Below are 26,181 nucleotides of genomic sequence, written 5' to 3'. Positions count from 1 at the left end.
ATAGCTACTATAATACTGCTCCTATGTATAAGAATATAGTATAACTACTATAATACTGCTCCCTATGTACAAGAATATAACTACTATAATACTGCCCCCTATGTACAAGAATATAACTACTATAATACTGCTCCTATGTACAAGAATATAACTACTATAATACTGCCCCTATGTACAAGAATATAACTACTATAATACTGCCCCTATGTACAAGAATATAACTACTATAATACTGCCCCCTATGTACAAGAATATAACTACTATAATACTGCTCCTATGTACAAGAATATAACTACTATAATACTGCTCCTATATACAAGAATATAACAACTATAATACTGCTCCTATGTACAAGAATATAACTACTATAATACTGCTCCTATATACAAGAATATAACAACTATAATACTGCTCCTATGTACAAGAATATAACTACTATAATACTGCCCCTATGTACATACATATAACTACTATAATACTGCCCCTATATACATGAATATAACTACTATAATACTGCCCTCTATGTACAAGAATATAACTACTATAATACTGCTCCTATGTACAAGAATATAACTACTATAATACTGCCCCCTATGTACAAGAATATAACTACTAGAATACTGCCCCTATGTACAAGAATATAACTACTATAATACTGCCCCTATATACAAGAATATAACTACTATAATACTGCCCACTCGTTATATCTGCATGTGTTCACAATCTCTTGTGAAGGATCTGTAGTTTTGTATAATTGATACTTTGTAGTTAATCATATTTCTACCACTATTTCCAGGAGATCCAGACATATCCCCATGAGACCGTCCGCAGATACATAGTACAGAATCCGGAGCAGGTGAGTGACTGAATTATTTATGTCGGTGGAGAAGGGATGTGTCCCTGACTACAGTGACATCACGTAAATAATTTTCAATGAAACGTAACAATATTCCTGATTTGCTGGCAGGAGGATTAGAGACATAGGTGTCGCTGCCTTCGATTATGTAGGTGGTGAGAGGTGATAGAAATGGTCTAGAACATCCCAGTAGACGATGTTTCTCTGTATGAGGCCGGGGTGCATGCAATCCAATTCTCGGATGCCCTGGTAGCATGCTGCGATTGGTTTCCCATGCCGAATCAGCATGAGAAAATAATCACTGACCTGCACTGCCCCATAGTATAATATTGAGCCAAATGCTATCCGATTAAAACATATGATAGCACTTAGCCGTGTTCTACTGCCCCCTGTGTACAAGAATATAGCAACTATAATACTTTCCCCTATGTACAAGAATATAACTACTATAATACTGCCCCCTATGTACAAGAATATAACTACTATAATACTGCCCCTATGTACAAGAATACAACTACTGTAATGCTGCCCCTATATACAAGAATATAACTACTATAATACTGCTCCTATGTACAAGAATACAACTACTATAATACTGCCCCTATATACAAGAATATAACTACTATAATACTGCCCCTATGTACAAGAATACAACTACTATAATACTGCCCCTATATACAAGAATATAACTACTATAATACTGCCCCTATGTACAAGAATACAACTACTATAATACTGCCCCTATATACAAGAATATAACTACTATATTACTGCTCCTATGTACAAGAATATAACTACTATAATACTGCTCCTATGTACAAGAATATAACTACTATAATACTGCTCCCTATGTACAAGAATATAACTACTATAATACTGCCCCTATGTACAAGAATATAACTACTATAATACTGCTCCTATATACAAGAATATAACTACTATAATACTGCCCCCTATGCACAAGAATATATCTATTATAATACTGCTCATATGTACAAGAATATAACTACTATAATACTGCTCCCTATGTACAAGAATATAACTACTATAATACTGCCCCTATGTACAAGAATATAACTACTATAGTACTGCCCCCTATGTACAAGAATATAACTACTATAATACTGCTCCTATGTACAAGAATATAACTACTATAATACTGCTCCCTATGTACAAGAATATAACTACTATAATACTGCCCCTATGTACAAGAATATAACTACTATAATACTGCTCCTATATACAAGAATATAACTACTATAATACTGCCCCCTATGCACAAGAATATAACTACTATAATACTGCCCCTATGTACAAGAATATAACTACTATAATACTGCTCCCTATGTACAAGAATATAACTACTATAATACTGCCCCTATGTACAAGAATATAACTACTATAGTACTGCCCCCTATGTACAAGAATATAACTACTATAATACTGCTCCTATGTACAAGAATATAATTACTATAATACTGCTCCTATGTACAAGAATATAATTACTATAATACTGCTCCTATGTACAAGAATATAACTACTATAATACTGCTCCTATGTACAAGAATATAATTACTATAATACTGCTCCTATGTACAAGAATATAACTACTATAATACTGCTCCTATGTACAGGAATATAACTACTATAATACTGACCCCTATGTACAAGAATATAACTACTATAATACTGCCCCCTATGTACAAGAATATAACTACTATAATACTGCTCCTATGTACAAGAATATAATTACTATAATACTGCTCCTATGTACAGGAATATAACTACTATAATACTGCTCCCTATGTACAAGAATATAACTACTATAATACTGCTCCTATGTACAAGAATATAACTACTATAATACTGCCCCCTATGTACAAGAATATAACTACTATAATACTGCTCCCTATGCACAAGAATATAACTACTATAATACTGCTCCTATGTACAAGAATATAACTACTATAATACTGCCCCCTATGTACAAGAATATAACTACTATAATACTGCTCCTATGTACAAGAATATAAGTACTATAATACTGCTCCTATGTACAAGAATATAAGTACTATAATACTGCTCCTATGTACAAGAATATAGCTACTATAATACTGCTCCTATGTACAAGAATATAACTACTATAATACTGCCCCTATGTACAAGAATATAACTACTATAATACTGCCCCTATGTACAAGAATATAACTACTATAATACTGCTCATATACATTTTTCACTCTTTGTTTCATTGCAGCCATTTGGTAAATTCTAAAAAGTTCATTTTTTTCTCATTAAAGTCCACTCTGCACCCCATCTTGACAGAAAAAAAGAGAAATGTAGAAATGTTTTCAAATTTATTAAAGAAAAGCAGAAATATCACATGGTCATAAGTATTCAGACCCTTTGCTCAGTATTGAGTAGAAGCCCCCTTTTGAGCTAGTACAGCCATGAGTCTTCTTGGAAATGATGCAACAAGTTTTTCACACCTGGATTTGGGGGTCCTCTGCCATTCTTCCTTGCAGATCCTCTCCAGTTCCGTCAGGTTGGATGGTGAACGTTGGTGGACAGCCATTTTCAGGTCTCTCCAGAGATGCTCAATTGGGTTTTGGTCAGCGCTCTGGCTGGGCCAGTCAAGAATGGTCACAGAGTTGTTCTGAAGCCACTCCTTTGTTATTTTAGCTCTGTGCTTAGGGTCATTGTCTTGTTGGAAGGTGAACCTTCAGCCAAGTCTTTGGTCCAGAGCACTCTGGAAGAGGATTTCATCCAGGATATCTCTGTACTTGGCCGCACTCATGTTTCCTTCAATTGCAACCAGTCATCATGTCCCTACAGCTGAAAAACACCCCCATAGCAAGATACTGCCACCACCATGTTTCACTGTTGGGATTGTATTGGGCAGGTGATGAGCAGTGCCTGGTTTTCTCCACACATACCGCTTAGAATTATCACCAAAAGTTCTATCTTCGTCTCATCAGACCAGAGAATCTTATTTCTCATAGTCTGGGAGTCCTTCATGTGTTTTTGAGCAAACTCTATGCGGGCTTTCATATGTCTTGCACTGAGTAGAGACTTCCGTTGGGCCACTTTGCCATAAAGACACGACTGGTGGAGGGCTGCAGTGATAGTTGACTTTGTGGAACTTTCTCCCATCTCCCTACTGCATTTCTGGAGCTCTTCCACAGTGATCTTGGGGTTCTTCTTTACCTCTCTCACCAAGGCTCTTCTCCCACGATTGCTCAGTTTGGCTGGACGGCCAGGTCTGGGAAGACTTCTGGTGGTCCCAAACTTCTTCCATTTAAGGATTATGGAGGCCACTGTGCTACTAGGAACCGTGAGTAATGCAGAAATTCTTTTGTAACCTTGGCCAAATCTGTGCCTTGCCACAATTCTGTCTCTGAGCTCCTTGGGCAGTTCCTTTGAGCTCATGATTCTCATTTGGTCTGACATGCACTGCGAGCTGTGAGGTCTTATATAGATAGGTGTGCGCCTTTCCAAATCAAGTCCTATCAGTTTAATTAAACACAGCTGGACTCCAATGAAAGAGTAGAACCATCTCAAGGAGGATCACAAGGAAATGGACAGCATGTGACCTAAATATGAGTGTCTGAGCAAAGGGGCTGAATACTTATCACCATGTGATATTTCAGTTTTTCTTTTTTAATAAATTTGCAAAAATTTCTACATTTCTGTTTTTTTCAGTCAAGATGGGGTGCAGAGTGGACTTTACTGAGAAAAAAATGAACTTTTTAGAATTTACCAAATGGCTGCAATGAAACAAAGAGTGAAACATATAAAGGGGTCTGAATACTTTCCGTACTCACTGTATATCTCTATCTGTTCATGATCTGTTGTGAAGGATCTGTAGTTTTGTATAATTGATACTTTGTAGTTAATCATATTTCTACCACTATTTCCAGGAGATCCAGACATATCCCCATGAGACCGTCCGCAGATACATAGTACAGAATCCGGAGCAGGTGAGTTATTGTGAATTATTTATGTCGGTGGAGAAGGCATGTGTCACTGAGTGCAGTGACGTCACGTAAAATAATTTTCACTGAAACGTAACGACGTTCCTCATTTGCTGGCAGGAGGATTAGAGACATAGGTGTCGCTGCCTTCGATTATGTAGGTGGTGAGAGGTGATAGAAATGCTCTAGAACGTCCCAGTAGAAGATGTTTCTCTATATAAATCTGTTTTCATAATTTCTTTATAAACTCGCCGACTGTACTCTTCATCATCTGAGGTCGGTTCTGCCACTGTCCTCGGTGTCTTTTATACAATATGATGACTCGTTAGACACATAATCATATAAACGTCAGTCTGTCCGTTCCCTGCAGTCAGGGAAACAGAACCCCCCACTGTGCGTCATAATTGAGTATTGAGATCAGTCCCATGCAAATCTTCTGTCTGGCTAGTGCCAGGTAGTGGAGGTCACTGTCTTGTCCTTGTCTTCGGCACGTTGACCAGCTTTGCCACAAGTTTGGACATTTACGTTCTCCAAGTTGGCGGCCGGTTGGGGTTTCGCACTGATGACCATCATGTATCACCTGCACATTCGATTGAGGATTTTTAGTTTTCTTTGTATCACTGTGATTTTTTTTTTTAGAACTACGTATCAGGAGTTAACTACATCCCGTCCAATAATGTCATCTACGAGAAAACCATCCGTAGAGTGGAGATGGCGAACCCGGAGGTGAGTGATGGTGCGGACGTCGGGTGACGGCTCGTTCTGTCCTTCATTCTAGGTATCATGAAAGACCTCGTCGTCTTACAAATCATTAATTGTGTAAAGCAATTCCTCAGCTCTCTGCTATACTTCTGTTCAGTCCCTCATCCTCTAATGTCTCTGCTTGCTGTCTTTGAACAGTCATGCCCCTGTTTATATGAAGATGTAAACCCCAACAACAGCACAAATGTGGCCAGTCCTGGTGAGGCTTTATACAATGTATCCCCCCCGGGGTACAGGCTGCTTATCTCAGAGGACTGGATGAAATTGTAACTCACCCTCAGGTGTGAGCAGGACAAAGTTGTCACAGATGTCGGCTTCTGAGTGCAAAGAAGTAACTTTCCATTCAGTGACAGCAAGCAAAGAACATGACAATGTTGAGGGATTTAAACAGGCTGTAACATGTGACAGCGGATGATGACTACACTCAGCGGCTTGATGGCCCCCTCCCTCCTAGGGCCCCATCTTATCGTAATAGTTCTTGTTGTCAATTATTTTGGATGTCCGGATTAAAGCAGATTTGTTTCTTGCAGTGAGTGACAGGTAAGGGATGAATATAATGCGAGGCGGTGTGCGGACTGCAGCGGGAATTATCTGTGTAGGTAGTGAGTCAGGTCCTGGGGGAGTGCGGGACACCAGGTGATGGAGGCGCATCTCCGGCAGGCGGATCCTCTTCCCAGCACAAAGCTCCTTCTGTAAACGGCCTCGTAATTAATATTTCCCAAGGTTCCTGCCAAGATCCTCGGGTTGAGCCGCTCTGTCACTCAGCACCGGGGGCGAGAATACTTATTATGTGAGGTGTCTGCATTGATGATGAGAGTGATAGCTCATGCTGCCGTAATTAATGAGAAATACCCCTAACACAAACTGAGACAGGCTCTTGCAGTATGTGTGTGGGCAGGAAGGTCCCGATAGTCCGGAATCTGCACGTAACGCGCACACTTCTCCCAATAGGAGCATCGATAATCCAGAGGATGCCGAGAGAGACCCACTATAATGTAAATTTCAGGTTTTCCGGAACCTGCACATAATGTGCACCCTTCTCCCAATGGGAGTATCAATAATCCGGAGCATGCTGGGAGAATCCCGCTATAATGTAAGGTTCCAGCAGTCTGGAATCTGCACGTAACGCGCACACTTCTCCCAATAGGAGCATCAATAATCCGGAGCATGCTGGGAGAATCCCGCTATAATGTAAGGTTCCAGCAGTCTGGAATCTGCACGTAACGTGCACACTTCTCCCAATGGGAGTATCAATAATCCGAAGCATGCTGGGAGAATCCCGCTATAATGTAAGGTTCCAGCAGTCTGGAATCTGCACGTAACGCGCACACTTCTCCCAATAGGAGTATCAATAATCCGAAGCATGCTGGGAGAATCCCGCTATAATGTAAGGTTCCAGCAGTCTGGAATCTGCACGTAACGCGCACACTTCTCCCAATAGGAGCATCAATAATCCGGAGCATGCTGGGAGAATCCCGCTATAATGTAAGGTTCCAGCAGTCCGGAATCTGCACGTAACGCGCACTCTTCTCCCAATAGGAGCATCGATCATCTGGAAGATGCTGGGAGAATCCCGCTATAATGTAAGGTTCCAGCAGTCTGGAATCTGCACGTAACGCGCACTCTTCTCCCAATAGGAGCATCAATAATCCGGAGCATGCTGGGAGAATCCCGCTATAATATAAGGTTCCAGCAGTCTGGAATCTGCACGTAACGCGCACACTTCTCCCAATAGGAGCATCAATAATCCGGAGCATGCTGGGAGAATCCCGTTATAATGTAAGGTTCCAGCAGTCTGGAATCTGCACGTAACGCGCACTCTTCTCCCAATAGGAGCATCAATAATCCGGAGCATGCTGGGAGAATCCCGCTATAATGTAAGGTTCCAGCAGTCCAGAATCTGCACGTAATGCGCACTCTTCTCCCAATAGGAGCATCAATAATCCGGAGCATGCTGGGAGAATCCCGCTATAATGTAAGGTTCCAGCAGTCTGGAATCTGCACGTAACGCGCACACTTCTCCCAATAGGAGCATCAATAATCCGGAGCATACTGGGAGAATCCCGCTATAATGTAAGGTTCCAGCAGTCTTGAATCTGCACGTAACGCGCACACTTCTCCCAATAGGAGCATCGATCATCTGGAAGATGCTGGGAGAATCCCGCTATAATGTAAGGTTCCAGCAGTCTGGAATCTGCACGTAACGCGCACACTTCTCCCAATAGGAGCATCAATAATCTGGAGCATGCTGGGAGAATCCCGCTATAATGTAAGGTTCCAGCAGTCCGGAATCTGCACGTAACGCGCACACTTCTCCCAATAGGAGCATCAATAATTCGGAGCATGCTGGGAGAATCCCTCTATAATGTAAGGTTCCAGCAGTCTGGAATCTGCATGTAACGCGCACACTTCTCCCAATAGGAGCATCAATAATCCGGAGCATGCTGGGAGAATCCCTCTATAATGTAAGGTTCCAGCAGTCTGGAATCTGCACGTAACGCGCACACTTCTCCCAATAGGAGCATCAATAATCCGGAGCATGCTGGGAGAATCCCGTTATAATGTAAGGTTCCAGCAGTCTGGAATCTGCACGTAACGCGCACTCTTCTCCCAATAGGAGCATCAATAATCCAGAGGATGCCGAGAGAGACCCACTATAATGTAAATTTCAGATTTTCCGGGAACCTGCACATAATGTGCACACTTCTCCCAATAGGAGTATCAATAATCCGGAGCATGCTGGGAGAATCCCGCTATAATGTAAGGTTCCAGCAGTCCGGAATCTGCATGTAACGCGCACACTTCTCCCAATAGGAGCATCAATAATTCGGAGCATGCTGGGAGAATCCCACTATAATGTAAGGTTCCAGCAGTCCGGAATCTGCACGTAACGCGCACACTTCTCCCAATAGGAGTATCAATAATCCGGAGCATGCTGGGAGAATCCCGCTATAATGTAAGGTTCCAGCCGTCCGGAATCTGCACGTAACGCGCACACTTCTCCCAATAGGAGCATCAATAATTCGGAGCATGCTGGGAGAATCCCACTATAATGTAAGGTTCCAGCAGTCCGGAATCTGCATGTAACGTGCACACTTCTCCTAATAGGAGTATCAATAATTCGGAGCATGCTGGGAGAATCCCGCTATAATGTAAGGTTCCAGCAGTCTGGAATCTGCACGTAACGCGCACACTTCTCCCAATAGGAGCATCAATCATCTGGAAGATGCTGGGAGAATCCCGCTATAATGTAAGGTTCCAGCAGTCCGGAGTCTGCACGTAACGCGCACTCTTCTCCCAATAGGAGCATCAATAATTCGGAGCATGCTGGGAGAATCCCGCTATAATGTAAGGTTCCAGCAGTCTGGAATCTGCACGTAACGTGCACACTTCTCCCAATAGGAGCATCAATAATCTGGAGCATGCTGGGAGAATCCCGCTATAATGTAAGGTTCCAGCAGTCTGGAATCTGCACGTAACGCGCACACTTCTCCCAATAGGAGTATCAATAATCCGGAGCATGCTGGGAGAATCCCGCTATAATGTAAGGTTCCAGCAGTCTGGAATCTGCACGTAACGCGCACACTTCTCCCAATAGGAGTATCAATAATCCGGAGCATGCTGGGAGAATCCCGCTATAATGTAAGGTTCCAGCAGTCTGGAATCTGCACGTAACGCGCACACTTCTCCCAATAGGAGTATCAATAATCCGGAGCATGCTGGGAGAATCCCGCTATAATGTAAGGTTCCAGCAGTCCAGAATCTGCACGTAACGCGCACTCTTCTCTCAATAGGAGCATCAATAATCCAGAGCATGCTGGGAGAATCTCGCTATAATGCATGTTAAAGTTCCGGTAGTCCGAAGTCTAAACATAACACCCATTCCCCATAGGAATATTAATCAGGAATCCCATGGTGTTGCCTAAACTGGTTGCATTTCCTTCCCAGGAGCGACAGACGCAGATAATCAGAGGGACGAGCGTCTCTTCGGTTAATGACCAAGTGATTGAGAGCAACCAGACCCAGAGGAAGGTGTCCGTCCAGTCTTCAGAGGTGAGTGGCGCCCCCTATGTTCGTGTAGGAGATTTTGCTAGTCACAGAGCAAATTGTACCAATATGAGCAATCGTGGTAATGACTCTGGCCCTTTAAATGACATGCTGGGAGTGGTAGTGTTCATCCTCTTCAGCTGTGGTGGTTTCTCTCCATACAGGAGGTGGTATCTGAGCAGAATGTTCAGAAGGTGTCGTCAGTGCAGAGCATCGAACAGGTACAACACGGAAAATCGTGAGTCTATATTACAGAGATCCCCCTCATTGCAAAGGTGAAAGTGCCGGACACCTGGGGGGCATGACAATAGTGCGCCCTGCAGAGCGTTGCTCCTGGCTCTGCAGTTTCTAGACTTGGCAGTTGTGTCCGGGCAGTGAGGTAATGATGGGGCCTCAGTGATAAATCCTATGAGGAATGTGTTCTGTGCGCTCGCCAGGTCTCGCTGCGGCTGCTCCTCTTTACCTCCTCCTGGTAGCGGCACAGTCCCAGCTCTGTGGGTTTGTCCTAGTGATTGTGCATTCAGCGAGTCCTGTGATCTGCAGCAGAGCAGATATTGTATCCTCCTGCTTTTATTCCCAGACAATGATCTGTTTGTGTCTTACAAGGATTATTCTGACTAGTAAAGAAAAAATCCAGTTTAGTGCAACACAGCGATAACCGTGACGTAGAGCCCCACGGCTGCTGCACGGCGCCTCGTCCACAGTGCAACACAGCGATAACCGTGACGTAGAGCCCCACGGCTGCTGCACGGCGCCTCGTCCACAGTGCAACACAGCGATAACCGTGACGTAGAGCCCCACGGCTGCTGCACCGCGCCTCGTCCACAGTGCAACACAGCGATAACTGTGATGTAGAGCCCCACGGCTGCTGCACCGCGCCTCGTCCACAGTGCAACACAGCGATAAACGTGATGTAGAGCAACACGGCTGCTGCACGGCGCCTCGTCCACAGTGCAACACAGAGATAACCGTGACGTAGAGCCCCACGGCTGCTGCACGGCGCCTCGTCCACAGTGCAACACAGCGATAACCGTGACGTAGAGCCCCACGGCTGCTGCACGGCGCCTCGTCCACAGTGCAACACAGCGATAACCGTGACGTAGAGCCCCACGGCTGCTGCATCGCGCCTCGTCCACAGTGCAACACAGCGATAACCGTGACGTAGAGCCCCACGGCTGCTGCACGGCGCCTCGTCCACAGTGCAACACAGCGATAACCGTGACGCAGAGCCCCACGGCTGCTGCACGGCGCCTCGTCCACAGTGCAACACAGCGATAACTGTGACGTAGAGCCCCACGGCTGCTGCACGGCGCCTCGTCCACAGTGCAACACAGCGATAACCATGACGTAGAGCCCCACGGCTGCTGCACCGCACCTTGTCCACAGTGCAACACAGCGATAACCGTGATGTAGAGCCCCACGGCTGCTGCACCGCGCCTCGTCCACAGTGCAACACAGCGATAACTGTGATGTAGAGCCCCACGGCTGCTGCACCGCGCCTCGTCCACAGTGCAACACAGCGATAAACGTGATGTAGAGCAACACGGCTGCTGCACGGCGCCTCGTCCACAGTGCAACACAGAGATAACCGTGACGTAGAGCCCCACGGCTGCTGCACGGCGCCTCGTCCACAGTGCAACACAGCGATAACCGTGATGTAGAGCCCCACGGCTGCTGCACGGCGCCTCGTCCACAGTGCAACACAGAGATAACCGTGACGTAGAGCCCCACGGCTGCTGCACCGCACCTTGTCCACAGTGCAACACAGCGATAACAGTGATGTAGAGCCCCACGGCTGCTGCACCGCACCTCGTCCACAGTGCAACACAGCGATAACTGTGATGTAGAGCCCCACGGCTGCTGCACCGCACCTCGTCCACAGTGCAACACAGCGATAAACGTGATGTAGAGCCCCACGGCTGCTGCACCGCGCCTTGTCCACAGTGCAACACAGCGATAACCGTGATGTAGAGCCCCACAGCTGCTGCACCGCGCCTCATCCACAGTACAACACAGCGATAACCGTGATGTAGAGCAACACAGCTGCTGCACCGCGCCTTGTCCACAGTGCAACACAGCGATAACAGTGATGTAGAGCAACACAGCTGCTGCACCACGCCTTGTCCACAGTGCAACACAGAGATAACCGTGACGTAGAGCCCCACGGCTGCTGCACGGCGCCTCGTCCACAGTGCAACACAGCGATAACCGTGATGTAGAGCCCCACGGCTGCTGCACGGCGCCTCGTCCACAGTGCAACACAGCGATAAACGTGATGTAGAGCAACACGGCTGCTGCACCGCGCCTCGTCCACAGTGCAACACAGCGATAACAGTGATGTAGAGCCCCACGGCTGCTGCACCGCGCCTCGTCCACAGTGCAACACAGCGATAACTGTGATGTAGAGCCCCACGGCTGCTGCACAGCGCCTCGTCCACAGTGCAACACAGCGATAACTGTGATGTAGAGCCCCACGGCTGCTGCACCGCACCTCGTCCACAGTGCAACACAGCGATAAACGTGATGTAGAGCAACACGGCTGCTGCACGGCACCTCGTCCACAGTGCAACACAGCGATAACTGTGATGTAGAGCCCCACGGCTGCTGCACCGCGCCTCGTCCACAGTGCAACACAGCGATAAACGTGATGTAGAGCAACACGGCTGCTGCACGGCGCCTCGTCCACAGTGCAACACAGCGATAACTGTGATGTAGAGCCCCACGGCTGCTGCACCGCGCCTCGTCCACAGTGCAACACAGCGATAAACGTGATGTAGAGCAACACGGCTGCTGCACGGCGCCTCGTCCACAGTGCAACACAGAGATAACCGTGACGTAGAGCCCCACGGCTGCTGCACCGCACCTTGTCCACAGTGCAACACAGCGATAACCGTGATGTAGAGCCCCACGGCTGCTGCACCGCACCTCGTCCACAGTGCAACACAGCGATAACTGTGATGTAGAGCCCCACGGCTGCTGCACCGCGCCTTGTCCACAGTGCAACACAGAGATAACCGTGATGTAGAGCCCCACGGCTGCTGCGCCGCGCCTTGTCCACAGCGCTCACGTTCTTCTATAAATAAAGTTTCATTGTATCAAGGAAAGTTCTGGAACTATTGATACACTTTGCATTCCACTTCCATTTTCAAGATCTCTGCTTAATGTCAGTGACTGGGAATGTTATTTCCATTAGGGGCTAGCAATCCCTCCCTGATCTAATCCTGCTCACACAGCTGCTCAAACTGTTACAATGTATCAGTGCAGACAAAACTCTGCTCACATGTCTGGTTGTCCTCAATTTGTAATGGATCCAGTGTTAAGAAAAAGCTATTCTTTACAAATGGAGCAAAACGATGAAAAGTGGAAACCAAAGTTTCTGTTTTTGAATGGATTCGTCTTTTTTAAAAAAAAAAAAAAAAAAAAAAAAAGATCATTTCAACAACGGACACTTTTGGTTTCTGGTTTGCATCCGCTTTTGTTCCATTTGTATCAGATCCATTTTTACTAGATGTGTCTCTGTCATCTCTGTAATGTTCTGGCAGGGGCAATGCTAAAAACAGATGTGTTAACGGATGATACACTGGGTGACCATCCTTTGTGATCCATTTCCCATAGACTTCAATGCTATCTGTGTTTTATTTTTGGCCACACAAAAACATTGTGCAGACTGCATTTTTTGTTCTGACTTAAAAAATGGTTTCTGTTCCCTTTGAAATCAATAGATCCTGTCCTGGAATATTCTATGATCCAAAAAGGAAAACTGCTCGATATGTGAACAGAGCCTAAGCCCTTGTTGTGCTGTTGTGTCCAGTGTAGTTGATTGTCTCCAATGATACATTGTAGCAAAATCCTAAGGTTATGTGCCCACAATGCCCGGAATAATGCGTGCTTAATTTAACACGCGTTTTTGAAGCGTTTTGGACATGCGGAATTGCCAAATGCATTGAGTAGGCAATTCCGCATGCGTAAACGCACAAATAATGGACATGCTGTGGATTTTTCTGCACATAAAATACGCTGCGGAAAATTCTGCAGCATGGGCTCAGAACATGCGGATGGACATTGGGGACCATGGGGCACGGATTACCAAGCGTTTTGCAAGCGTTTACGCTGTGCAAACTCCGCAGCAAAAGCGCTTGAAAAACGCATCGTGGGCACACAGCCTAAATCTCAGGAAGTATTGGGACAAAACGGGTTTTAAGCAACTGTATTAAAACAACAATAACAATCGTTGACAACAAGAAGAGATCTTGAAAATGTTGACTGATTGCTTCATACAGTCATGGCTGAAAGTGTTGGCGCCTTGAAATTGTTCCAGAAAATGAAGTATTTCTCCCAGAAAATTATTACAATTCCACATGTTTTGTTATACACAGGTTTATTTCCTTTGTGTGTATTGGGACAACACAAAAAAAAGAAAATAAGGCAAATTGGACATAATTTCACACACAACCCCAAAAATGGGCCGGACAATATTGTTGTCCCCCTCAACTTAATATTTGGTTGCACGTCCTTTGGGATAAATAACTGCAATCAATCGCTTCCTATAACCATCAGCTTCTTACTCCTCAGCTGGGATCTTGGACTCTTCTTACAATCTGCTCCAGGTCTCTCATATCTGAAGGCGTCTTCTCCCAACAGCAATTGTAAGATCTCTCCGCAGGTGATCAATGGGATTTAGATACGGACTCATTGCTGCCACTTTAGATCTCTCCAGCGCTTTGTTTCCATCCATTTCTGGGGGCTTCTTGAAGTATGTTTGGGGTCATTGTCCTGCTGGGAGACCCATGACCTAGGATTTAATCCCAGCTTTCTGACACTGGGCACTACATTGCCACCCAAAATCCTTTGGTAATCTTCAGATTTCATGATGCCTTGCACACAGTCGAGGCACCCAGTGCCAGAGGCAGCAAAACAACTCCAAAACATCTGTGAATCTCCACCATATTTGACTGTAGGTACTGTGTTATTTTCTATGTACTTCAAGTTCTCATTTCGTTTCCAGTAAACAGTAGAATGAAGTGCTTTACCAAAAAGCTCTATCTTGGTCTCATCTGTTCAAAAGACACTTTCCCGGAAGGATTTTGGCTTACTCACGTACATTTTGGCAAACTGCAGTCTAGCTTTTTTATGTCTCTGTGTCAGCAGTGGGGTCCTCCTGGGTCTCCTGCCGTAGCTTTTCATTTCGGATAGTTCGCACTGACATTGATGCACCCTGAGCCTGCAGGACTGCATGTATTTCTTTTGGAACTTGATTGGAGCTGCTTATTCACTATCCAGACTCTCCTGCGTTGCAACTTTTCATCAGTTTTTCTCTTCCATCCACATCCAGGGAGATTAGCTACAGTGCCGTGGGTTGTAAACTTCTTGATTACATTGCGCACCGTGGACAAAAGAGCATCAAGATCTCTGGAGATGGACTTGTAACCTTGAGATTGTTGATATTGTTCACCAATTTTGGTTCTCAAGTCCTCAGACAGTTCTCTTCTCCTCTTTCTATTCTCCGTGCATACTGTGGCACACACAGACACACAATGCAATGATTGAGGCAACTTCTCACTTTTTATCTGGTTTCAGGTGTGATTTTCATATTGCCCACACCTGTCACTTGCCACAGGTGAGTGTGAACGAGAATCACATGCTTGAAACAAAGTTGTTTACCCACAATTTTGAAAAGGTGCCAACAATTTTGTCCAGACCATTCTTGGGGTTTTGTGTGAAATTCTGTTCAATTTGCCTTTTCTTCTGTTTTTTTTTTTGTGTTGTTCCAATACACACAAAGGAAATAAACCTGTGTATAACAAAACATCTGTAATTGCAGTCATTTTCTGGGAGAAATACTTCATTTTATGGAACAATTTCAAGGGTACCAACCATGACTGTAAAGTCTATCAGAAAGTTGCAGTAGCTTTATTTGCAGATCAGACCTGGATCCTTTATTCCATTGATACATATGGATACTTTTGGATTAGTCTCTGTAGAGATGTACTAAGTATGGAGTCAGGTGGGGACCCCTCATTCGAGGAGCCCCAAGATCTTTCGGCTGAAATCTTCATCAACCATTTAAGTTCCCATGAAGTCGTTTTCTTCGGTATGAACAAGTCACAACCAGAAGGAAGGTGCGGCCGCCGAGAAGTCAATGTACCGCCAAACGCGTGTGATATGGTTTCTGGCACCAAACTTTCCATCTGTTTTCCCGCTTTCATTGGATTTTGTTACAATTTATTTCTTTATGGAAACATCTATTTGTCACCCTTTATTATACCAGGACTGGAAGCTGCACTCGGGGGTAATCTTAAAGGGATCTTGAGCCCTATATTCATCCTACCTCCATTAGTTGCGTATATGAAGAAAAAAAATCTATTATCAGCTGTTTCATGCAGGGATGAGGCTGACTGTTTCTTTGTCCGCTTATAATTACATACAGGAGCATCTTCCTATTCTGTTTTTTTTATTTTTATTTTTTTTTTTATTTGAGCTTCCTGCTTCATGAACAGAACCAGAACTAGTCAGTGTAGACTGACACATGGACAGAGCAGTTCAGGAGCTCGTGGAGTCTCTGCCTCGTATTGTTGTGTGTCAGGCAGGAGCTTAATGCCATAAGTAATTCTGTATCCTGAGCCTGTGAATGATGTGATCGGTGCTGCCGCCATGAATAAAATGAGAGCTTCAGTGAAGACTGACACAAAGGAAGCGAGGCAGGAGAGTTGCTAGTTGGGGGGCGGAGGTCTTAAAGGGGCTGCTTTCCTCCTAACACTTTGCTACGTCTCTACAGGTTGTGTGTGACTTCTGCAGCTCGACTACATTGTAGTCAGTGGGGCTGAGATGCAATACCGCAAACATCCTGTAGACAAGAGAGGCGCTGATTTTCGAAGAAGGGAGTAGTGTTTTTTTTTCTATTTAAATGCAAGACCACATCTTGAAATAGCCGCCTTGTCCACGTACAAAGCTCACTGCTAGATGTGTTCATAATGTGATTATAAAGACCTTACTGATATAGTTTTATTTTCACGCTATTAGTGTTTCCGGGCTGATGATCAAAGTAGTGTGTGAAGGGGGCTGGCTAACTGTCTCAATGACTTAACTAGGTAAGACCCCCTTCTCTGTCACGGCTATTGCACAGGCTGAGACGAGTACTGGCTGAACTATTATAATGAGCCAGTCAGCCAGCCCCCTCCACACGCAGCCCTGGTAATGACACTGCCGGGGCCAATGCTCATATCTGGTGATTGAGGAACCTTTAAAAATTAAAGTATTTAATCATATTACAAACACAGCCGACAGTGAGGTTTTTGGAAGAGGATGATTTCTCCTATGTGATTATTTCTGGTTCTGGTCCAGCCCAGTCTGTAGCACTGAGGCCATTCCTCCTCCTGTCTCCTTATGTGGTTTCAGCGCCGCAGCAGCAGCAGCAATTCGGGCCCGGAGCAGCTGGACGCCCGTTATTTTGGCGAGCTCTTGGCCGAGTTGAGCAGGAAGAACAATGATCTGTACAGCTGTCTGATGACGCACGTGGAGAAGATTGGTGCCAGGTGACCTCCGACGCGCGTTATTTCAAGTCGATCTGGAGACGTTGTTACTGGAGATTTTCTAATTTGACTGTTTTCCTTCTTTTCTCAGAAAACCGTCAGACTCGGAATATCAGGTAAGTCCCTGAGCTGCTCCCGACATCTCTGCTACAAATGTAACACTGCCTGATACAACGTAACGGGACAGATCGGCTTCTATCAGTCTTTAGGGTCCATTTCTTTAATACATCTCATTTGCTCGCTGTCGGTGAATTGAAACATACTCATTTATATTCAGTAACTAAAACGCTATCCTGGATGAGTACATCTCACAGCTGAGGGCTTGTTACAGTGTATGATCGTCACTATAGATACTGTTGTTATGACGCTTTTCTTTCTTTTAAAGTCAGAAGATATTGAATCGCTGATCCCTAAAGGAGTCTCAGAACTCACGAAGCAGCAAATCCGCTACCTCCTCCAGGTCAGACGAGGCCGGCATTGATCACTGCCTCTTATATGGGGGCTGTGTATTATCACATCTCCTTATGTGGGTACTATATACTGATTTTTTTTAATCTCCCCCCAGATGCGACAAACTTCAGATAAGTCAATGAGACTGGTCTTATCCACTTTCAGCAGTCTGCGGGATGACCTGGGGCATTTACAGAATGATTTAAATGTAAGAATCACTGGAATTATTGGGAAGCTGAAGGGTTAATACCATGTGTTACTACTGCTCAGCCACGCCCCCAGTGTAGGTGACTGGTTACTACCGCTTGCCACGCCCCCAGTGTAGGTGACCCACTGTTAATGCAGCTCGACCACACCCCCTTGTCTAGGTGTCCCCTGTTACTACTACTTGGCCACGCCCCTTTTTAACCCTCACTATTTAGAGGAAATGAATGAAGTGATTTATTTCAATCTCTTTCTTCTGCAGAAATTAGAAATCGATAAGAAAAGTTTGGAGAGGGACTTGACTTTTAAGGACGAGCAGATCAAGGAATACGAGACCATTTTGGCTTCTTTACGGGAAAAGAATCGTCAGCAGCAGGTACAGAAATATGGAGGCGGTGGCATGCACCCTGCTGGGGTATAAGGTCCGGCCCGGGAAGGGCACATACTTTCCTCCATATTAATGTCTATGGATGTAGATGAGGACAGAGAAGCCCCCGGAGGTGGATGTGGGGGGCACATACTTTCCTCCATATTAATGTCTATGGATGTAGATGAGGACAGAGAAGCCCCCGGAGGTGGATGTGGGGGGCACATACTTTCCTCCATATTAATGTCTATGGATATAGATGAGGACAGAGAAGCCCCCGGAGGTGGATGTGGGGGGCACATACTTTCTCCATATTAATGTCTATGGATGTAGATGAGGACAGAGAAGCCCCCGGAGGTGGATGTGGGGGGCACATACTTTTCTCCATATTAATGTCTATGGATGTAGAGAGGACAGAGAAGCCCCCGGAGGTGGATGTGGGGGGCACATACTTTCTCCATATTAATGTCTATGGATGTAGATGAGGACAGAGAAGCCCCTGGAGGTGGATGTGGGGGGCACATACTTTCTCCATATTAATGTCTATGGATGTAGATGAGGACAGAGAAGCCCCCGGAGGTGGATGTGGGGGGCACATACTTTTCTCCATATTAATGTCTATGGATGTAGAGAGGACAGAGAAGCCCCCGGAGGTGGATGTGGGGGGCACATACTTTCTCCATATTAATGTCTATGGATGTAGATGAGGACAGAGAAGCCCCTGGAGGTGGATGTGGGGGGCACATACTTTCCTCCATATTAATGTCTATGGATGTAGATGAGGACAGAGAAGCCCCCGGAGGTGGATGTGGGGGGCACATACTTTCTCCATATTAATGTTTATGGATGTAGATGAGGACAGAGAAGCCCCTGGAGATGGATGTGGGGGGCACATACTTTTCTATATATTAATGTCTATGGATGTAGATGAGGACAGAGAAGCCCCTGGAGATGGATGTGGGGGGCACATACTTTCCTCCATATTAATGTCTATGGACGTAGATGAGGACAGAGAAGCCCCTGGAGGTGGATGTGGGGGGCACATACTTTTCTCCATATTAATGTCTATGGATGTAGATGAGGACAGAGAAGCCCCTGGAGATGGATGTGGGGGGCACATACTTTCTCCATATTAATGTTTATGGATGTAGATGAGGACAGAGAAGCCCCTGGAGGTGGATGTGGGGGGCACATACTTTTCTCCATATTAATGTCTATGGATGTAGATGAGGACAGAGAAGCCCCCGGAGGTGGATGTGGGGGGCACATACTTTTCTCCATATTAATGTCTATGGATGTAGATGAGGACAGAGAAGCCCCTGGAGGTGGATGTGGGGGGCACATACTTTTCTCCATATTAATGTCTATGGACGTAGATGAGGACAGAGAAGCCCCCGGAGTTGGATGTGGGGGGTACATACTTTCTCCATATTACTGTCTATGGATGTAGATGAGGACAGAGAAGCCCCCGGAGGTGAATGTGGGGGGCACATACTTTCCCCATATTAATGTCTATGGATTTGGATGAGGACAGAGAAGCCCCCGGAGGTGGATGTGGGGGGCACATAATTTCTCCATATTAATGTCTATGGACGTAGATGAGGACAGAGAAGCCCCCGGAGGTGGATGTGGGGGGCACATACTTTCCTCCATATTAATGTCTATGGATGTAGATGAGGACAGAGAAGCCCCCGGAGGTGGATGTGGGGGGCACATACTTTCCTCCATATTAATGTCTATGGATGTAAATGAGGACAGAGAAGCCCCCGGAGTTGGATGTGGGGGGCACATACTTTCTCCATATTAATGTCTATGGACGTAGATGAGGACAGAGAAGCCCCCGGAGTTGGATGTGGGGGGCACATACTTTCTCCATATTACTGTCTATGGATGTAGATGAGGACAGAGAAGCCCCCGGAGGTGGATGTGGGGGGCACATAATTTCTCCATATTAATGTCTATGGACATAGATGAGGACAGAGAAGCCCCCGGAGGTGGATGTGGGGGGCACATACTTTCCTCCATATTAATGTCTATGGATGTAGATGAGGACAGAGAAGTCCCTGGAGGTGGATGTGGGGGGCACATACTTTTCTCCATATTAATGTCTGTGGACGTAGATGAGGACAGAGAAGCCCCCGGAGGTGGATGTGGGGGGCACATACTTTCTCCATATTAATGTCTATGGACGTAGATGAGGACAGAGAAGCCCCCGGAGGTGGATGTGGGGGGCACATACTTTCCCCATATTAATGTCTATGGATGTAGATGAGGACAGAGAAGCCCCTGGAGGTGGATGTGGGGGGGCACATACTTTCCTCCATATTAATGTCTATGGATGTAGTTGAGGACGGAGAAGCCCCCGGAGGTGAATGTGGGGGGCACATACTTTTCTCCATATTAATGTCTATGGATGTAGATGAGGACAGAGAAGCCCCCGAGGTGGATGTGGGGGGCACATACTTTCCTCCATATTAATGTTTATTGATGTAGATGAGGACAGAGAAGCCCTCGGAGGTGGATGTGGGGGGCACATACTTTCTCCATATTAATGTCTATGGATGTAGATGAGGACAGAGAAGCCCCTGGAGGTGGATGTGGGGGGCACATACTTTCCTCCATATTAATGTCTATGGATGTAGATGAGGACAGAGAAGCCCCCTGGAGGTGGATGTGGGGGGCACATACTTTCCTCCATATTAATGTCTATGGATGTAGATGAGGACAGAGAAGCCCCTGGAGGTGGATGTAGGGGGCACATACTTTTCTCCATATTAATGTCTATGGATGTAGATGAGGACAGAGAAGCCCCTGGAGGTGGATGTGGGGGGCACATACTTTTCTCCATATTAATGTCTATGGATGTAGATGAGGACAGAGAAGCCCCTGGAGGTGGATGTTGGGGGCACATACTTTCTCCATATTAATGTCTATGGATGTAGATGAGGACAGAGAAGCCCCCGGAGGTGGATGTGGGGGCACATACTTTCCTCCATATTACTGTCTATGGATGTAGATGAGGACAGAGAAGCCCCTGGAGTTGGATGTGGGGGGCACATACTTTTCTAAATATTAATGTCTATGGATGTAGATGAGGACAGAGAAGCCCCTGGAGGTGGATGTGGGGGGCACATACTTTCTCCATATTAATGTCTATGGATGTAGATGAGGACAGAGAAGCCCCCGGAGGTGGATATGGGGGGCACATACTTTCTCCATATTAATGTCTATGGATGTAGATGAGGACAGAGAAGCCCCTGGAGGTGGATGTGGGGGGCACATACTTTTCTAAATATTAATGTCTATGGATGTAGATGAGGACAGAGAAGCCCCTGGAGGTGGATGTGGGGGGCACATACTTTCTCCATATTAATGTCTATGGATGTAGATGAGGACAGAGAAGCCCCCGGAGGTGGATGTGGGGGGGCACATACTTTCTCCATATTAATGTCTATGGATGTAGATGAGGACAGAGAAGCCCCCGGAGGTGGATGTGGGGGGCACATACTTTCCTCCATATTAATGTCTATGGATGTAGATGACAGAGAAGCCCCCGGAGGTGGATGTGGGGAGCACATACTTTCCTCTATATTAATGTCTATAGATGTAGATGAGGACAGAGAAGCCCCAGGAGGTGGATGTGGGGGGCACATACTTTTCTCCATATTAATGTCTATAGATGTAGATGAGGACAGAGAAGCCCCTGGAGGTGGATGTGGGGGGCACATACTTTCCTCCATATTAATGTCTATGGATGTAGATGAGGACAGAGAAGCCCCTGGAGGTGGATGTGGGGGGCACATACTTTCCTCCATATTAATGTCTATGGATGTAGATGAGGACAGAGAAGCCCCCGGAGGTGGATGTGGGGGGCACATACTTTCCTCCATATTAATGTCTATGGATGTAGTTGGAGGACAGAGAAGCCCCCGGAGGTGGATGTGGGGGGCACATACTTTCTCCATATTAATGTCTATAGATGTAGATGAGGGCAGAGAAGCCCCCGGAGGTGGATGTGGGGGGTACATACTTTTCTCCATATTAATGTCTATGGATGTAGATGAGGACAGAGAAGCCCCTGGAGGTGGATGTGGGGGGCACATACTTTTCTCCATATTAATGTCTATGGATGTAGATGAGGACAGAGAAGCCCCTGGAGGTGGATGTGGGGGGCACATACTTTGCTCCATATTACTGTCTATGGATGTAGATGAGGACAGAGAAGCCCCTGGAGGTGGATGTGGGGGGCACATACTTTCTCCATATTAATGTCTATAGATGTAGATGAGGACAGAGAAGCCCCTGGAGTTGGATGTGGGGGGCACATACTTTCTCCATATTAATCTCTATAGATGTAGATGAGGGCAGAGAAGCCTCCTGGAGGTGGATGTGGGGGGCACATACTTTTCTCCATATATAATGTCTATGGATGTAGATGAGGACAGAGAAGCCCCCGGAGGTGAATGTGGGGTGCACATACTTTTCTCCATATATAATGTCTATGGATGTAGTTGGAGGACAGAGAAGCCCCCGGAGGTGGATGTGGAGGGCACATACTTTCTCCATATTAATGTCTATGGATGTAGATGAGGACAGAGAAGCCCCCGGAGGTGGATATGGGGGGCACATACTTTCTCCATATTAATGTCTATGGATGTAGATTAGGACAGAGAAGCCCCTGGAGGTGGATGTGGGGGGCACATACTTTCTCCATATTAATGTCTATGGATGTAGATGAGGACAGAGATGCCCCTGGAGGTGGATGTGGGGGGCACATACTTTCCCCATATTAATGTCTATGGATGTAGATGAGGACAGAGAAGCCCCTGGAGGTGGATGTGGGGGGCACATACTTTCTCCATATTAATGTCTATGGATGTAGATGAGGACAGAGAAGCCCCCGGAGGTGGATGTGGGGGGGCACATACTTTCTCCATATTAATGTCTATGGATGTAGATGAGGACAGAGAAGCCCCCGGAGGTGGATGTGGGGGGGCACATACTTTCTCCATATTAATGTCTATGGATGTAGATGAGGACAGAGAAGCCCCCGGAGGTGGATGTGGGGGGCACATACTTTTCTCCATATTAATGTCTATAGATGTAGATGAGGACAGAGAAGCCCCCGGAGGTGGATGTGGGGGGCACATACTTTCCTCCATATTAATGTCTATGGATGTAGATGACAGAGAAGCCCCCGGAGGTGGATGTGGGGGGCACATACTTTCCTCTATATTAATGTCTATAGATGTAGATGAGGACAGAGAAGCCCCAGGAGGTGGATGTGGGGGGCACATACTTTTCTCCATATTAATGTCTATAGATGTAGATGAGGACAGAGAAGCCCCTGGAGGTGGATGTGGGGGGCACATACTTTCCTCCATATTAATGTCTATGGATGTAGATGAGGACAGAGAAGCCCCTGGAGGTGGATGTGGGGGGCACATACTTTCCTCCATATTAATGTCTATGGATGTAGATGAGGACAGAGAAGCCCCTGGAGATGGATGTGGGGGGCACATACTTTCCTCTGTATTAATGTCTATGGATGTAGATGAGGACAGAGAAGCCCCCGGAGGTGGATGTGGGGGGCACATACTTTTCTCCATATTAATGTCTATGGATGTAGATGAGGACAGAGAAGCCCCTGGAGGTGGATGTGGGGGGCACATACTTTTCTCCATATTAATGTCTATGGATGTAGATGAGGACAGAGAAGCCCCTGGAGGTGGATGTGGGGGGCACATACTTTCCTCCATATTACTGTCTATGGATGTAGATGAGGACAGAGAAGCCCCTGGAGGTGGATGTGGGGGGCACATACTTTTCTCCATATATAATGTCTATGGATGTAGATGAGGACAGAGAAGCCCCCGGAGGTGGATGTGGGGGGCACATACTTTTCTCCATATTAATGTCTATGGATGTAGATGAGGACAGAGAAGCCCCCGGAGGTGAATGTGGGGGGCACATACTTTCCTCCATATTAATGTCTATGGATGTAGTTGGAGGACAGAGAAGCCCCCGGAGGTGGATGTGGGGGGCACATACTTTCTCCATATTAATGTCTATAGATGTAGATGAGGACAGAGAAGCCCCAGGAGGTGGATGTGGGGGGCACATACTTTCCTCCATATTAATGTCTATGGATGTAAATGAGGACAGAGAAGCCCCCGGAGTTGGATGTGGGGGGCACATACTTTCTCCATATTACTGTCTATGGATGTAGATGAGGACAGAGAAGCCCCCGGAGGTGAATGTGGGGGGCACATACTTTCCCCATATTAATGTCTATGGATGTAGATGAGGACAAGGAAGCCCCTGGAGGTGGATGTGGGGGGCACATACTTTCTCCATATTAATGTCTATGGATGTAGATGAGGACAGAGAAGCCCCTGGAGGTGGATGTGGGGGGCACATACTTTCCTCCATATTAATGTCTATGGATGTAGATGAGGACAGAGAAGTCCCTGGAGGTGGATGTGGGGGGCACATACTTTTCTCCATATTAATGTCTATGGACGTAGATGAGGACAGAGAAGCCCCCGGAGGTGGATGTGGGGGGCACATACTTTCCCCATATTAATGTCTATGGATGTAGATGAGGACAGAGAAGCCCCCGGAGGTGGATGTGGGGGGCACATACTTTCTCCATATTAATGTCTATGGACGTAGATGAGGACAGAGAAGCCCCCGGAGGTGGATGTGGGGGGCACATACTTTCCCCATATTAATGTCTATGGATGTAGATGAGGACAGAGAAGCCCCTGGAGGTGGATGTGGGGGGCACATACTTTCCTCCATATTAATGTCTATGGATGTAGATGAGGACAGAGAAGCCCCTGGAGGTGGATGTGGGGGGCACATACTTTCCTCCATATTAATGTCTATGGATGTAGTTGAGGACGGAGAAGCCCCCGGAGGTGAATGTGGGGGGCACCTACTTTTCTCCATATTAATGTCTATGGATGTAGATGAGGACAGAGAAGCCCCCGAGGTGGATGTGGGGGGCACATACTTTCCTCCATATTAATGTTTATTGATGTAGATGAGGACAGAGAAGCCCCCGGAGGTGGATGTGGGGGGCACATACTTTTCTCCATATTAATGTCTATGGATGTAGATGAGGACAGAGAAGCCCCTGGAGGTGGATGTGGGGGGCACATACTTTCCTCCATATTAATGTCTATGGATGTAGATGAGGACAGAGAAGCCCCCTGGAGGTGGATGTGGGGGGCACATACTTTCCTCCATATTAATGTCTATGGATGTAGATGAGGACAGAGAAGCCCCTGGAGGTGGATGTAGGGGGCACATACTTTTCTCCATATTAATGTCTATGGATGTAGATGAGGACAGAGAAGCCCCTGGAGGTGGATGTGGGGGGCACATACTTTTCTCCATATTAATGTCTATGGATGTAGATGAGGACAGAGAAGCCCCTGGAGGTGGATGTGGGGGGCACATACTTTTCTCCATATTAATGTCTATGGATGTAGATGAGGACAGAGAAGCCCCTGGAGGTGGATGTGGGGGGCACATACTTTCTCCATATTAATGTCTATGGATGTAGATGAGGACAGAGAAGCCCCCGGAGGTGGATGTGGGGGCACATACTTTCCTCCATATTACTGTCTATGGATGTAGATGAGGACAGAGAAGCCCCTGGGGTTGGATGTGGGGGTCACATACTTTCTCCATATTAATCTCTATAGATGTAGATGAGGGCAGAGAAGCCTCCTGGAGGTGGATGTGGGGGGCACATACTTTTCTCCATATATAATGTCTATGGATGTAGATGAGGACAGAGAAGCCCCCGGAGGTGAATGTGGGGTGCACATACTTTTCTCCATATATAATGTCTATGGATGTAGTTGGAGGACAGAGAAGCCCCCGGAGGTGGATGTGGGGGCACATACTTTCTCCATATTAATGTCTATGGATGTAGATGAGGACAGAGAAGCCCCCGGAGGTGGATGTGGGGGGCACATA

At 46.2% G+C, this 26,181-nt stretch overlaps 1 protein-coding gene across 6 annotated transcripts in view; it reads left to right on the top strand.

Annotated features, from left to right (window-relative positions):
- Positions 1 to 26,181, top strand: part of POF1B (POF1B actin binding protein) — a 102,901-nt gene that overhangs the window by 24,009 nt on the left and 52,711 nt on the right. For 5 of the 6 annotated variants that reach the window (XM_073642152.1, XM_073642155.1, XM_073642154.1 and 2 more), the window contains 10 exons: positions 797 to 856; positions 4,777 to 4,836; positions 5,470 to 5,556; positions 9,541 to 9,645; positions 9,804 to 9,860; positions 17,035 to 17,171; positions 17,260 to 17,284; positions 17,554 to 17,628; positions 17,734 to 17,826; positions 18,085 to 18,198. In XM_073642152.1, the coding sequence (XP_073498253.1) occupies positions 797 to 856; positions 4,777 to 4,836; positions 5,470 to 5,556; positions 9,541 to 9,645; positions 9,804 to 9,860; positions 17,035 to 17,171; positions 17,260 to 17,284; positions 17,554 to 17,628; positions 17,734 to 17,826; positions 18,085 to 18,198 (813 nt within the window). The remainder of the gene's footprint in view (positions 1 to 796; positions 857 to 4,776; positions 4,837 to 5,469; positions 5,557 to 9,540; positions 9,646 to 9,803; positions 9,861 to 17,034; positions 17,172 to 17,259; positions 17,285 to 17,553; positions 17,629 to 17,733; positions 17,827 to 18,084; positions 18,199 to 26,181) is intronic. The other variant, XM_073642156.1, reaches the window with a different exon arrangement.

Source organism: Phyllobates terribilis, unplaced genomic scaffold, assembly GCF_046119375.1.
Source record: "Phyllobates terribilis strain yellow unplaced genomic scaffold, ASM4611937v1 Scaffold_7__3_contigs__length_470593459, whole genome shotgun sequence".
Classification (NCBI taxonomy): Eukaryota; Metazoa; Chordata; class Amphibia; order Anura; family Dendrobatidae; genus Phyllobates; species Phyllobates terribilis.
Note: the sequence above shows the minus strand (reverse complement) of the source record. Positions and strands in the feature narration are given on the sequence as shown.